The sequence below is a fragment of the Dendropsophus ebraccatus genome, chromosome 15 (assembly GCF_027789765.1).
Source record: "Dendropsophus ebraccatus isolate aDenEbr1 chromosome 15, aDenEbr1.pat, whole genome shotgun sequence".
In the NCBI taxonomy this organism is placed as follows: domain Eukaryota; kingdom Metazoa; phylum Chordata; class Amphibia; order Anura; family Hylidae; genus Dendropsophus; species Dendropsophus ebraccatus.
The window spans coordinates 72,711,993-72,728,449 of NC_091468.1; the positions used below are offsets into that span (position 1 = coordinate 72,711,993).

Sequence of the window (16,457 nt, forward strand, 5' to 3'; positions counted from 1 at the left end):
GGCTCCATATTCTGACGGCCGCCTGGATGTGACAGGGATCAGGCTCCACATTCTGACGGCCGCCTGGATGTGACAGGGATCAGGGCTCCACATTCTGCCGGCCGCCTGGATGTGACAGGGATCAGGGCTCCATATTCTGACGGCCGCCTGGATGTGACAGGGATCAGGCTCCACATTCTGACGGCCGCCTGGATGTGACAGGGATCAGGGCTCCACATTCTGCCGGCCGCCTGGATGTGACAGGGATCAGGGCTCCATATTCTGACGGCCGCCTAGATGTGACAGGGATCAGGGCTCCACATTCTGACGGCCGCCTGGATGTGACAGGGATCAGGGCTCCACATTCTGACGGCCGCCTCAGGGATCAGGGCTCTATATTCTGATGGCCGCCTGGATGTGACCGGGATCAGGCTCCACACTCCCACAGTAGCACTACAACCTGCTGAGATTCTCTGAGTCATTGTGCTGTTTACGTTTTAATAAAGTTTGGCAAAAAAAAAACAAAAAAAAACAGCGTTCTCTCTTGTGCGGCTCGGAGGACGCACACGCACAAACACGGCCGTCAGGCGAGCGCAGGTGTCGTCACTTCCGGTGTCCCCTCCTCCTGTCCGTGCGGCTTCCTGGCTGCTGCCCCGGATGGTGTATAGCGGTAGCGGAGCTGCTGCGGCTGCTGCTCTCCTGTCACCTGACGCAGCGGCCGGCGGCCTTCCTCCTCCTCCTCCTCCTCCTCCTCCTCTTCCTCTTCTCCCGGCTCCCGTGGCGGAATCCTCCTGTCCCCGGACTTCCACCCCTTCAGCCTCGGTTGCTCGCTCTTCCCCCGGCCTCCGCGCCCCGGTGTCCCGCCCGGAGGGGGCCCGGCCGCCGAAGATGGCGGCGGGGGCTGCGGCGGGCTCGGCGGAGTGGCTGGTGCTCAGAGATGGATGTCTGCGCTGTGACGAGCTCGGAGTCAGCAGTCTGTCCTATCATCCGGCGCTCAACGCCATCCTGGCCGTCACCTCCCGGGGCAGCATCAAAGTCATCGACGGCACCTCCGGGGCTATCCTGCAGGCGTCCGCCGGGCCCGGTGAGTGCAGCGTGTGCCGGGGGAGCGGGGGGTCCGGTACCGGCCTATATGGCGGCTGTCAGCGGGGACGGATCCCGGGCCATGGGGGGGCATGGGTGATATACCGGATCCCGGGCCATGGAGGGGCAGGGGTGATATACCGGATCCCGGGGCAGGGGTGATATACCGGATCCCGGGGCAGGGGTGATATACCGGATCCCGGGGCAGGGGTGATATACCGGATCCCGGGGCAGGGGTGATATACCGGATCCCGGGGCAGGGGTGATATACCGGATCCCGGGCCAGGGGTGATATACCGGATCCCGGGCCAGGGGTGATATACCGGATCCCGGGGCAGGGGTGATATACCGGATCCCGGGGCAGGGGTGATATACCGGATCCCGGGGCAGGGGTGATATACCGGATCCCGGGCCAGGGGTGATATACCGGATCCCGGGCCAGGGGTGATATACCGGATCCCGGGCCAGGGGTGATATACCGGATCCCGGGCCAGGGGTGATATACCGGATCCCGGGCCAGGGGTGATATACCTGATCCCGGGCCATGGGGGGGGCATACCGGATCCCGGGCCATGGGGGGGGGCATACCGGATCCCGGGCCATGGGGGGGCAGGGGTGATATACCGGATCCCGGGCCAGGGGTGATATACCGGATCCCGGGCCATGGGGGGGGCATACCGGATCCCGGGCTATGGGGGGGGGCATACCGGATCCCGGGCCATGGGGGGGCAGGGGTTATATACCGGATCCCGGTGACTGGCGTTATTATATACCGGATCCCGGTGACTGGCGTTATTATATACCGGATCCCGGTGACTGGCGTTATTATATACCGGATCCCGGTGACTGGCGTCATTATATACCGGATCCCGGTGACTGGCGTCATTATATACCGGATCCCGGTGACTGGCGTCATTATATACCGGATCCCGGTGACTGGCGTCATTATATACCGGATCCCGGTGACTGGCGTCATTATATACCGGATCCCGGTGACTGGCGTCATTATATACCGGATCCCGGTGACTGGCGTCATTATATACCGGATCCCGGTGACTGGCGTCATTATATACCGGATCCCGGTGACTGGCGTCATTATATACCGGATCCCGGTGACTGGCGTCATTATATACCGGATCCCGGTGACTGGCGTCATTATATACCGGATCCCGGTGACTGGCGTCATTATATACCGGATCCCGGTGACTGGCGTCATTATATACCGGATCCCGGTGACTGGCGTCATTATATACCGGATCCCGGTGACTGGCGTCATTATATACCGGATCCCGGTGACTGGCGTCATTATATACCGGATCCCGGTGACTGGCGTCATTATATACCGGATCCCGGTGACTGGCGTCATTATATACCGGATCCCGGTGACTGGCGTCATTATATACCGGATCCCGGTGACTGGCGTCATTATATACCGGATCCCGGTGACTGGCGTCATTATATACCGGATCCCGGTGACTGGCGTCATTATATACCGGATCCCGGTGACTGGCGTCATTATATACCGGATCCCGGTGACTGGCGTCATTATATACCGGATCCCGGTGACTGGCGTCATTATATACCGGATCCCGGTGACTGGCGTCATTATATACCGGATCCCGGTGACTGGCGTCATTATATACCGGATCCCGGTGACTGGCGTCATTATATACCGGATCCCGGTGACTGGCGTCATTATATACTGGATCCTGGTGACTGGCGTCATTAGATAGATATATATATACTGGATCCTGATGATTGATATACCGGTGACTGGCATTGTTAGAAACTGAATCCCGGTGACTGTTGTCGTATATACTAGATTCCGGTGACTGGTGTCGTACATACTAGATCCCGGTGACTGGTGTTATTAGATACTGGATCCCGGTGACTGGCGTTATTATATACCGGATCCCAGTGACTGGTGTTATTATATACTGGATCCCGGTGACGCGTCATATATACAGATAGAATCCATCAGCTGTAAGTCTGGATGTAATTCTAGCTGGGATCCCTGTCAGTGTGTATAAGCAGGGAGGAGGGGATCCCTGTCACTGTGTGTAAGCAGGGGGAAGCGGATCCCTGTCAGTGTGTATAAGCAGGGAGGAGGGGATCCCTGTCACTGTGTGTAAGCAGGGAGGAGGTGATCCCTGTCAGTGTGTGTAAGCAGGGGGGAGGGGATCCCTGTCAGTTTGTGTAAGCAGGGGGGAGTGGATCCCTGTCACTGTGTATAGGCAGAAAAGGAGGGGATCCCTGTCACTGTGTGTATAGGCAGGGGGGAGGGGATCCCTGTCAGTGTGTGTATAGGCAGGGGGGGAGGGGATCCCTGTCAGTGTGTGTATAGGCAGGGGGGAGGGGATCCCTGTCAGTGTGTGTATAGGCAGGGGGGAGGGGATCCCTGTCAGTGTGTGTATAGGCAGGGGGGAGGGGATCCCTGTCAGTGTGTGTATAGGCAGGGGGGGAGGGGATCCCTGTCACTGTGTATAGGCAGAAAAGGAGGGGATCCCTGTCACTGTGTGTATAGGCAGGGGGGAGGGGATCCCTGTCAGTGTGTGTATAGGCAGGGGGGGAGGGGATCCCTGTCAGTGTGTGTATAGGCAGGGGGGAGTGGATCCCTGTCACTGTGTATAGGCAGAAAAGGAGGGGATCCCTGTCAGTGTGTGTATAGGCAGGGGGGGAGGGGATCCCTGTCAGTGTGTGTATAGGCAGGGGGGAGGGGATCCCTGTCAGTGTGTGTATAGGCAGGGGGGAGGGGATCCCTGTCAGTGTGTGTATAGGCAGGGGGGAGGGGATCCCTGTCAGTGTGTGTATAGGCAGGGGGGAGGGGATCCCTGTCAGTGTGTGTATAGGCAGGGGGGGAGGGGATCCCTGTCACTGTGTGTATAGGCAGGGGGGGAGGGGATCCCTGTCACTGTGTGTATAGGCAGGGGGGGAGGGGATCCCTGTCACTGTGTGTATAGGCAGGGGGGAGGGGATCCCTGTCACTGTGTGTATAGGCAGGGGATCCCTGTCAGTGTGTGTATAGGCAGGGGGGAGGGGATCCCTGTCAGTGTGTGTATAGGCAGGGGGGAGGGGATCTCTGTCAGTGTGTGTATAGGCAGGGGGGAGGGGATCTCTGTCAGTGTGTGTATAGGCAGGGGGGAGGGGATCTCTGTCAGTGTGTGTATAGGCAGTGGATCCCTTTCAGTGTGTGTATAGGCAGGGAGGAGAGTATCCCTGTCACTGTGTATAGGCAGCGAGGAAGGGATCCCTGTCAGTGTGTGTAAGCAGGGGGGAGGGGATCCCTGTCAGTGTTGGGATGAGGGGTCTTTATGGAGAGGTAACATAAATCCCTGGTAATCGGCTGCACACGGCTTTTTCCTGATGAACGTGTTTCCGGGGCATTAGAATCAATGGAGCTGCGGTCACAGAGGGGCGGTGGTTTCCTCCCACTGTGGGTGGGCCTCCACTACTTCATCCCCGGCCCTCTGCCCATGAATGGAACACGGGAACCGGCCCGCGGTTCAAAAAAAACTACCCCCCACCGGCTTACCCGCGCCGCTCTATACGTAGGCAAAACCTAAAGCGAGTGTACCTGATGGTATATTCCCTTTAAAGGGGTTCTCCAGAGCTACAAAAACATGGCCACTTTCTTTCAGAGACAGCACAGCTCTTGTCTCCAGTTTGGGTGGGGATTGCCAATCGGTTTCATTGAAGTGAATAGAGCTTGATTGCAAACCGCACCTGAACTGGAGACGAGTGGGGCTGTCTCTGGAAGCAAGTGGCCATGTTTTTCTAGCGCTGGAGAACCCCTTTAAGGGTACAAACACACACAGCGTATACGCAGCAGATACGCAGCAGATACGCAGCAGATTTGATGCTGTGTTCAGTTACTTAGATCGAATCTGCTGCGTATCAGCTGCGTATCGCACTAGTAAATGCACAGCGTATATGCCGTGTGTGTTTGTACCCTAAAGGGATTTTTCTGTGTCATGATGGGAGATCACTTACACATGCCACCACTTTGATTGTTGGGGGGCTAACCTCTTTATCCCTCATTAAATGTGAGAGTAAGGGATGCAGCTCTGGTGGCGGGCTGCACATCAGGGACGGGGTGGCTGCACGCTGGTGGATGCGGTAATGGGGGGGGGGCAGTTGTGCAAGAAAATAAAATCCTCATCGATTTGAGTCTTGTGCTATTACTTTGAAATTGGAAGCATTGATGGCCTACGGCTAGAGATACAGCCAGGCTGAGGGGCGGGGGCAGAGTGTTACCCTTTTAGATGTCGCCCACACACATCTCCGCTGTCGGCCATGCCCTGGACCCTAAGGGCCCTATTACACGGGACGATTATCGTGCAAAAAATCGTTATATTCGAATTTAAATGATAATCATTCTGTGTAATTGCAGGCAACGATCGAAAAATCGTTCGTATGTCGCTGATAGTTGATTTTAGATCTGAACCTAAAATTATTGTTAATCATTCGCTGTAAGGGCCCTATTCCACGAAGCGATAATCGGCCGAATCGGCTCGATTCGGCCGATTATCGCTCCGTGGACTAGAGACAATGATCAGCTGATGATCGTTGTCATCGGCTGATCGTTGATATAGGTCCGGACCTATATTTGTCGGGCGCTGACCGCGTACCGCTACGTCGAATAGCAGTGCGCGGCCGGCGACTGACGATATACATGACCTATTCATGGTGCAGGGCTCCTCCAGCGTCAGGGCGACCTGTGTCTGCTTACAGGCCGCTCAGCCAATCACAGGCCGCGGCAGTCCCGGCCTGTGATTGGCTGAGCGGCTTGTCAGCTGCCCTGAAGCTGGAGGAGTGTGCGGGACCCGGGAGAAGCAGGAGAATAGGAGCCCTGCACCATGAATAGGTAATGTATACTAGTTAAGCAAGAGCTGCAAGGACATCGGTAACTATGTCCTTGCAGCCCTTGTTTAACGATAATCGGGGCCGTAGAATAGTCCCATAATTCCAAGTTCCGTGTTTTTTTACTAATCATTCAGTGTAATTGCACATTGTCCATTGTGTTGCTGAGATCAGAAGGAATTAACGATCATAATAACGATCGTATTTAACGACCATCGTTCTGTGTGATATGGTGAACGATTTCTGGTTAACGATAATTTTATTTTTTTTATTTTATTTGTATAGCGCACACAGATTCCGAAGAGCTTTACCTATCTGTATGTTTTTGTGTGTGGGAGGAAACCGGAGTACCCGGAGGAAACCCAGACAAACACAGAACATACAAACTCTTTGAAGGTGCTGCCCTTGGTGTGCGATCTAATTTGCAATTGTTTATCATTAGTCATTAATCGTTAAAAATCGCTCTGTGTAATAGGACCCTTTATACTTTGTGGAATTTTCTGGATCTGTTGGTGTCTCAGGTTTCTGACTCATTGAGGGCAGCTTAGAGACATGATATAACTGAGATCTGCCAAAAAACGGCCTACATAAAAGTGTCACCTGCTCAGGGGTCATGTCTGGGGTTGCGTAGTTACTATATAGTGATTGTTTTAGCATCTTTCTCTCATAGGTCTTCCGTGTAGGTTGCAAAATGCTCTAGTTTCCCGATGGGGGTCGCTATTTTGTGTATGACAGGTTGTTGACCCCAAATCTGACCGTGCTAAACCTCACCTGATCTATGTCCATGCATCCAGCTGCACTGGGTCAGGTCTGGTATAAGCCTAAAGCCCCTATTAAACGGGGCAACAAAGAGGTGCAAATGAGCGCTGTCAGCTGCTCCTCACTCCCCGCTCGCTGCCAACGCTATTACCCGCAGCAGAAGTGAGCGGGTAAGTACAGCAGGAGCAGCAACGAGCTTTGGGGGCGCTGCCCGAGTGATTGCTAGATCGTCCGGGCAGCCCATGGCATATAGCAGCGGTCTGCTGCCTCCTATTCCACGGGGTGACTGCAGCAGATCGCTGCTATATTAGTTGTTTGTCTTTCAACATGTTGAAAGACAACGACAGACAACGATCAGCTAACATCGCTCATGTCGGCTGATCATTGCACTCTTACACGGAACGCTTATTGGCCGAATTTGGCCCATAATCGTTCCGTGTAGTAGGGCCTTCAGGGTTTGTCTGGTCTGGATGGCTGGAGTCCACAAGGGTCTGGATGGCTGGAGTCCACAAGGGTCTGGATGGCTGGAGTCCACAAGGGTCTGGATGGCTGGAGTCCACAAGGGTCTGGATGGCTGGAGTCCACAAGGGTCTGGATGGCTGGAGTCCACAAGGGTCTGGATGGCTGGAGTCCACAAGGGTCTGGATGGCTGGCGTCCACAAGGGTCTGGATGGCTGGCGTCCACAAGGGTCTGGATGGCTGGCGTCCACAAGGGTCTGGATGGCTGGCGTCCACAAGGGTCTGGATGGCTGGCGTCCACAAGGGTCTGGATGGCTGGCGTCCACAAGGGTCTGGATGGCTGGCGTCCACAAGGGTCTGGATGGCTGGCGTCCACAAGGGTCTGGATGGCTGGCGTCCACAAGGGTCTGGATGGCTGGCGTCCACAAGGGTCTGGATGGCTGGCGTCCACAAGGGTCTGGATGGCTGGCGTCCACAAGGGTCTGGATGGCTGGCGTCCACAAGGGTCTGGATGGCTGGCGTCCACAAGGGTCTGGATGGCTGGCGTCCACAAGGGTCTGGATGGCTGGCGTCCACAAGGGTCTGGATGGCTGGCGTCCACAAGGGTCTGGATGGCTGGCGTCCACAAGGGTCTGGATGGCTGGCGTCCACAAGGGTCTCGGTACTAGTATCGGTCGGCTTTCTTGGTTCATGAGTATTGTTGTATTGTGGATTCATCACCAATTATATATTGACACAAAGTGGGAAATCTGCCGTCCCCGAAACGTAAAAGATTTATTTGGCTTCACACTTATTCTTAGGCCAGTTTCACACGTAACTGATCCCTTTCTTGTCAATTTCAATGAGAACACGTAGTCGCAGCGGGATTGACATCAGTTACGTGTGACACAAGCCTTAAGGCCCTATTCCACCAGACGATTATCGTTTGCATAATCGTTAACAATCTCAAACGACGCTATTGTGAAAGACCTGAAAACGTTCACTCATTTCCATGGAACCATAATCGTTACTTATGATCGCATTTGCGATCGTTTCTTCTTCGCTGTTTCTTTGCTATTGCGTTCGTATCTACTGTGAACATCTTATTCAATGTGAACGATTTGCGAACGAGCAACAATAAAAATAGGTCCAGGTCTTATAAAGCGATCAACGATTTCTCGTTCGGTCGTTAATAGTTAACTGCATTTCAACCAAACAATTATCGTTTGGATTCGAACGATTTAACGATAATCTGAACGATAATCGTCCGGTGGAATAGGGCCCTTAGAGTGGTCTGTCTTGCATTAGACCTCCAGCGTTCTCTCTTGGTGTAGTATGAACTATGGTGGTGTGCTGGGCTTGCACAGTTAGGGCGCGTTCACACTACAGAATCTGTGCGGATAACCTCTGGCAGATTCCGTGCACTCCCTCCGCTCCCGCTTGTAGATCTGGTCGTCCCATAGGCTCCATTCTTTTCAGGCAGATTCCACTGTACGCCCGAAAAAAGAATTGACATGTCAATTCTTTCGCTGGATGTCGGAATCGGCCTGAACATAGAATGAAGCCTAAGGGACGGCCAGATGTATAAGTGGGGGAGGCGCGCAGACGGAATCCGCGTGTAGTAGGAACGTACCCTTATAGACAATGAACAGCACACAGCTCGTGTCATTGGGAATGATTTCCCTGATTGCAAATAATACACGTGAATGGGGTTTTCCAAATCATCTGCACCTATTGGAAGAAAGGAGATGACTGAGGATTTCAGGGCAGGTTCAGGTCTTGTATTTACAGCCACAATAAGCCACCAGCAGAGTCCGGCAATTCCCTATCTCACCCAGCCAACCAGCTATTCCTATACACCTATTGTCAAGGTCTATGGCTTCCTATTATAAAATAAACATGACCCTTTGCCCGATGGGTCATACATTAAACCCAGTTGACTTCTAATGGTTTCTGTCAGGGTTACCATTGTGCAGTGTCCTGGTACCTGTCCCCCGGCTTAGAGGTGTCATGTGGCTAGGAAATTTCCTGCTCTTTAAGTTGTTGTATTTACTGTCATTATACTGGGCACATTTCTAAGCAGCATATATCAATGTGTATTGTAGTGCAAGGGTTAATATTGTATATATGCCACACCCAGTGATCACATGGGAGGAAGGTTTAGGTCACTCTTCCAAGTAACTTCTATGTGCCGTAAGGGAGGAGACTTCCAGGGGCCACAAATGAGCGAGATCAGTGCCGAGCCATTACAGGGCACAAGATATCTAGCAGATGGGCTGCATGAACAATTGTTGTATCACTCAGACATGCATATATAGGGGTCTGGGGTATATGTGCATATATCTATCTGGGATGTGTGTATATATAAATATGGGTCTGGGATATGTGTGTGTGTGTGTAATATATATATTGGAGTCTGGGATGTGTGTGCAGATATATTGGGGTCTGGGATATGTGTGTAGATATATTGGGGTCTAGGATATGTGTGTGTAGATATATTGGGGTCTGGGATATGTGTGTGTATATATTGGGGTCTGGGATGTGTGTGTAGATATATTGGGGTCTGGGATATGTGTGTGTAGATATATTGGGGTCTGGGATATGTGTGTGTAGATATATTGGAGTCTGGGATGTGTGTGCAGATATATTGGGGTCTGGGATATGTGTGTAGATATATTGGGGTCTAGGATATGTGTGTGTAGATATATTGGGGTCTGGGATATGTGTGTAGATATGTTGGGGTCTGGGATGTGTGTGTAGATATATTGGGGTCTAGGATATGTGTGTGTAGATATATTGGGGTCTGGGATATGTGTGTAGATATATTGGGGTCTGGGATATGTGTGTGTAGATATATTGGGGTCTGGGATATGTGTGTGTAGATATATTGGGGACTAGGATGTGTGTGTGTGTAGATATATTGGGGACTAGGATGTGTGTGTGTAGATATATTGGGGACTAGGATGTGTGTGTGTAGATATATTGGGGTCTGGGATGTGTGTGTAGATATATTGGGGTCTAGGATATGTGTGTGTAGATATATTGGGGTCTAGGATATGTGTGTGTGTGTAGATATATTGGGGTCTAGGATATGTGTGTAGATATATTGGGGTCTAGGATATGTGTGTGTAGATATATTGGGGTCTAGGATATGTGTGTGTAGATATATTGGGGTCTAGGATATGTGTGTAGATATATTGGGGACTAGGATATGTGTGTAGATATATTGGGGTCTAGGATATGTGTGTGTAGATATATTGGGGACTAGGATGTGTGTGTGTGTAGATATATTGGGGTCTAGGATATGTGTGTAGATATATTGGGGTCTAGGATATGTGTGTAGATATATTGGGGTCTAGGATATGTGTGTGTAGATATATTGGGGACTAGGATGTGTGTGTGTGTAGATATATTGGGGTCTAGGATATGTGTGTGTAGATATATTGGGGTCTAGGATATGTGTGTGTAGATATATTGGGGTCTAGGATATGTGTGTAGATATATTGGGGTCTGGGATGTGTGTGTAGATATATTGGGGTCTAGGATGTGTGTGTAGATATATTGGGGTCTAGGATATGTGTGTGTAGATATATTGGGGTCTAGGATATGTGTGTGTAGATATATTGGGGTCTAGGATATGTGTGTGTAGATATATTGGGGTCTGGGATATGTGTGTGTAGATATATTGGGGTCTGGGATATGTGTGTGTATATATTGGGGTCTGGGATATGTGTGTAGATATATTGGGGTCTGGGATATGTGTGTGTAGATATATTGGGGTCTGGGATATGTGTGTGTATATATTGGGGTCTGGGATATGTGTGTGTAGATATATTGGGGTCTGGGATATGTGTGTAGATATGTTGGGGTCTGGGATGTGTGTGTAGATATGTTGGGGTCTGGGATATGTGTGTGCAGATATATTGGGGTCTGGGATATGTTTGTGTAGATATATTGGGGTCTGGGATATGTGTGTGTAGATATATTGGGGTCTGGGATATGTGTGTGTAGATATGTTGGGGTCTGGGATATGTGTGTGCAGATATATTGGGGTCTGGGATATGTGTGTGTAGATATATTGGGGTCTGGGATATGTGTGTAGATATATTGGGGTCTGGGATATGTGTGTAGATATATTGGGGTCTGGGATATGTGTGTAGATATGTTGGGGTCTGGGATATGTGTGTAGATATGTTGGGGTCTGGGATATGTGTGTGTAGATATATTGGGGTCTAGGATATGTGTGTGTAGATATATTGGGGTCTAGGATATGTGTGTGTAGATATATTGGGGTCTAGGATATGTGTGTGTAGATATATTGGGGTCTGGGATATGTGTGTAGATATATTGGGGTCTGGGATATGTGTGTGTAGATATATTGGGGTCTGGGATATGTGTGTAGATATATTGGGGTCTGGGATGTGTGTATATGTGCTGTCAGTTTCCAGATCACTAGCAGCAGTATATACTTGCCAGCCATGCTGCTTGTGATCCTGCATTTGGCTCTGATCCTTGTGCCAGCTGTATGTTCAGGCCGAAGTTGTGGCTGGAGGACCGAAGAACCAGATGCTGGATCACAAGTGGCATGACTGGTAAGTATATACTGCTACTGGTGATCTGGAAACTGACAGCACAGATATATACCAGACCCCTGTGTGTGTGTGTGTATATATATATCTCTGTGTTGTCCGTTTCTCTTTATCTTTCGGGGATGCACAAGCCCCTGCTGGTTACACAGAGATGTGTGGACATTTTTGAACAGGCACAATAGATGTGATCAGCCGATAATCAGGCGTTTGCTCGGTCTTTGGCTGATCGCTGCCTGTTTACACGGGCCAATTATCTGCTGCAGGAGTGTTGCTACCGATAATCGGCCTGTGTAAAATGACCCCAAGTCTGGGCCTGGCCAGAGTAGAGTAAAAAGGTTTGGGCCTCTGACCCTCATCCAGCACAGCTGTACTGCTTTTCGGCAGTCACCGTAACATCCTGGTCCAATAGCAGCCTTTGCCTAAGGAGAGGTCTGAGCCATGTACAAGGTGACCATGACAGTTAGGTGGTCTTGTCTAATGGTACTTTTACACGGAGCGATAATTCGCCCGATCGCACGATTAACGATTTTGAATGAACAATGTTTTTTTTTTATAACGATCAGCATTTAGATGGAACGATACATCGTACGGAAAAATCGTTATGCGATCATTTTGCGATTGTTTAAGCCTATCTCACACATAGGTGAAATCGTTGAAAGAATGTTTACATGAATGATTTCTCGCTCGTCGTTTTATCGTTCGCTGCGTTTACACGTACGATTATCGTTCGAATTTGATCGTTATCATGCAAATTCGAACAATAAATCTTTCCGTGTAAAAGTACCATTAGACCGCCAACAGTCCACGCTGAGATGAACCCGGAGCTAACCAGACAGGCAAATGGCTGAAGTCAGGGAACCTTCCTCAAGAACTCTTACTACACTTAACTCTTTGGCGACTTCAGTCAGCATTTATGGTTAGCGGCCATGTTTTTGTAGTGCTTGAGAACCCCTTTAGGTCAGTGGTTATGGTTAGCGGCCATGTTTTTGTAGTGCTTGAGAACCCCTTTAGGTCAGCGGTTATAGTTAGCGGCCATGTTTTTGTAGTGCTTGAGAACCCCTTTAGGTCAGCGGTTATAGTTAGCGGCCATGTTTTTGTAGTGCTTGAGAACCCCTTTAGGTCAGCGGTTATGGTTAGCGGCCATGTTTTTGTAGTGCTTGAGAACCCCTTTAGGTCAGCGGTTATGGTTAGCGGCCATGTTTTTGTAGTGCTTGAGAACCCCTTTAGGTCAGCGGTTATGGTTAGCGGCCATGTTTTTGTAGTGCTTGAGAACCCCTTTAGGTCAGCGGCCATTGTTTCTGTAGTGCTTGAGAACCCCTTTAGGTCAGCGGTTATGGTTAGCGGCCATGTTTTTGTAGTGCTTGAGAACCCCTTTAGGTCAGCGGCCATTGTTTCTGTAGTGCTTGAGAACCCCTTTAGGTCAGCGGTTATGGTTAGTGGCCATATATGTATGGGCCGTTCGTCTCCTGTTGCCTAATGACACCACCCATTCCAAGCTGGCAGAGACTGTAATGCTGCCCACAACAGCTGTCATGTATGGGTTATACAAAGGACACCCCCCTGCCATGTGACATCACAGAGGAACTACAACACTCAGATAGCCTGTAACATACCAATAATTGCCCCAGCTGGTTACCACAGTTAAAGTGAATCTGTACCATCCGACATCCCCCCCCAAACCAGCGGTACTGTTCTGTTGTCTTGCTCAATCCATGCCGCTGTGGTACGGGGGTAGAGAATCTGTGCCCTAGGTCTGCAGCGCCTCTCTCCACCTCTCTTCTGCGTCCACACCCCTGGGTATTATAATTGTCTTTGGCTGGAAACCAAACCCAGGAGACAGACAGCCCCCGGGACAAGGCATGGATTGAGCAAGACAACAGAGCGGTAATGGCGGTGTGGGGGTTGTATCTGGTGTTACAGATGACACAACCCTCAGCTCAGGCTGCTGATAATGTGGATAGAGCCCTATTATTGGTCCCAGTTGGGTTTAGTAATTGATGGTAAGAACGAGGCTGTAGCTATTTGTGCCATCGGAAGTCCCGGGCACCTTAATGAAGTGGCATAAAGCCAGTGTGAACAGAGCCTTAGGCTGTGTGCATACTGAACCATAGGTATTCCTATGTTACTAAACCCACCTGTTCTGGGTATTTACACAGCCATAATTAGAACCTAAAGAAAGATTCGTCAACAGCAGACAGCCTTAAAAACGGCATCCTCCTCTGCAACCATGCGGTCCTACTCCCTTCATCCATCTACTGCGGCTTTCTGTTCTAACCAGCAGAGGGCAGCACCTGGGTCAGGCACCCACAAGGTGTGATCATATGATCCTAACATGAAGACATGCAGGGCTGCACAGGAGCTGGAGACACAAGAGCATTTGAATCTCTCTACATGAAGCAGGTGCTGTATGTCCTGCAGGAAATGGTGGTATTATCTCCAGTACTTATCAGCTGCTGTATGTCCTGTAGGAAGTGGTGTATTCTTTCCAGTCTGGAAAGCAGGGGAGGTTTTCTATGGGGATTTGCTGCTGCTCTGGACAGTTCCTGACATGGACAAAATGCACCATATCCTGCAGGACACACAGCATCTGATAAGTACTGGAAGACTGGAGATTTTTTAAATAGAACTAAATTAGAAATCTGCATAACTTGCTGACACCAGTTTATTAGGAAGGGTGGAGAACATCTGTAGGTATCTCCCCTCATGATCAGTTACATACTGGCAATGAAGTTTAAAAAAAAGCATTTAACATGTCCGGAATCCTTTGTGCGTCTGTTCCGACCTTTGCTGATAATACAGTAATGAGCTGGGAGAAGCATTCAGCAGTGCGCTTCCCTACCCGACTCCCGAGCTTCCTAGACTTACTGTAAAAGATGTCTCCTGTGGTGATCTGGGGAGAGAAGCACACAGTCACGCTCTTCCCCCAGCTCCTTCTAACAGTTGTAATCTATGAATTGGCTGTAAGGCTGCATTCACACGTCTGTAAGTTTTGGAGTCCCTGTCCTGGATTGTTTCCCTGCCCGGCATGATGATGATACAGGGGAAACTGTTTTAATCTCTGCAGCTTACAGCATAAAAATGTCAGTAACATATAAAGCCCGGCTTTTACATAGCGGTATGTGAGGAAGAGAACGGTCAGGGAGTACGCGGCGTGTGCTGGCACTAGGTAATTGTAGTGCAGCGGAGGATCCCACCAAAGTTCATTTAAGGACAAGAGGGTAACTAGCCAAAGCAGCCCAAGTGCGGCCTGTGTACAAAGTTACAGGAAGACTATATATACACTGGCATCTATATGGGGACCTCATACCTATTGCAGAACAAGCATGGAGATGGGGGCTGATCTGTCTGTTTACTTATGAGACCAGATCCCCGGACGGTACTTACTGTTCATCCACCTTATCTCAGGAAGTGTCAGCTGTCCTAATCAAGGATTTCTGATATTTGTTGACCTGACAGAAAATAAAAAGATCACTGAGAATTCTTTAAGCGTGTGTTTACACTAAGCATGTACCCGTCTCTCAGCGATATCAGAAGTTATTGATCCAGCCGTCTCTCACTGCTGACACCTGATCAGGAGGTATAGCCGGGGAGAGAGCGCAGCAGCCGTGCCATCCGCCTCCTGTCCCTGTCAGGAACTGTCCAGAGCAGGAGAGGTTTTCTGGTTCAATGGTTTTTAAGAACATATTACAAAAGAGAAAATCTATAAGCACTGACTCTAGTGCCAACAGGGAAGGTAACATGTTTGTACAGCAAGCTAACATATGGGTTACCAAAGAATAAAGTAACAGGAATAACATTCGGTATATTACATATAGAATTGTGGTAACATACATTCAGCCTGGTAGAGGGACATTAGGTGTAGCACCTCCTGGACAGATCAGTGTGAAGTATACTGGGTCATCAGTAAAGATAATATACAAGGTAAAGAGAGAAAAATAATATAATATAAATGTCCTCAAAGCCGATATGTGAGCTGCTCATTGTGTGTACAGTATGGCCATTCCATCCATAAACTCCGTTTGCGTAGAAAAGGTTGTGTGGATCCAGCGCCATACGCTAAAACCTTTTCAGAATAAAACGATGAGTGTCCTGCTGTTATATACTGCTGTATACTCATTGTCTGGAGGGAAGGTACAAGATTTCCAGGATCTAGCTAACACTATTTTTGCATGTATAAATAGTAGACAAGCTATTGGTCTGATAGTGGGAGGAATAGACTGGGTATCTAAGAAAAGAAGGACCATGTGGGGCCCCAGGGGCAGCTGTACCCGGAGGACCCTATTAATGATTGTAATACATGAGTCCCAATACAGATTCACTACAGGGCACTGCCAAAGGAAATGAGCGTGCCACGGTCGCCGCAATTTCTGCAGCATTTGTCTGATGTTCCTGGGTGGATATGGGCCAGTTCCGTGGGTGTGTAGTACCATTGCAAGATGGTTTTTATAGCAGATTCTATATGGGTGCTACATGTGAAGGTTTTATGTATAACAGAAAGGGCTGCTTGCAGGAGAGGTTTTCTATGGGGATTTGCTGCTGCTCTGGACAGTTCCTGACATGGACAGAGGAGGCAGCAGAGAGCAGTGTGTTAGACTGGAGAGAATACACCACTTCCCGAAGCAAGCTGGAGTGGTGTGTGCAGCGTCCCAAGCCTTGAGGAGAGAGCCGTGCCCGGCAGCAGCAGCACAGCGGAGGGGAGCCTGCACGATCGATCTGTGCAGGAGGATGGGTGCCTCTGTCAGTGTTACG

The 16,457-nt window shown here is 50.0% G+C and overlaps 1 protein-coding gene across 7 annotated transcripts in view; it reads left to right on the forward strand.

Moving 5' to 3' along the window:
* The first annotated feature begins 591 nt into the window (after window positions 1-591).
* BIRC6 (baculoviral IAP repeat containing 6) overlaps window positions 592-16,457 on the forward strand; it is a 209,071-nt gene continuing 193,205 nt past the window's right edge. For all 7 annotated transcript variants that reach the window (XM_069955024.1, XM_069955025.1, XM_069955029.1 and 4 more), the window contains exon 1: window positions 592-1,063. In XM_069955024.1, coding sequence (XP_069811125.1) covers window positions 637-1,063 — 427 coding nt within the window. In that variant the 5' untranslated portion in view covers window positions 592-636. The remainder of the gene's footprint in view (window positions 1,064-16,457) is intronic.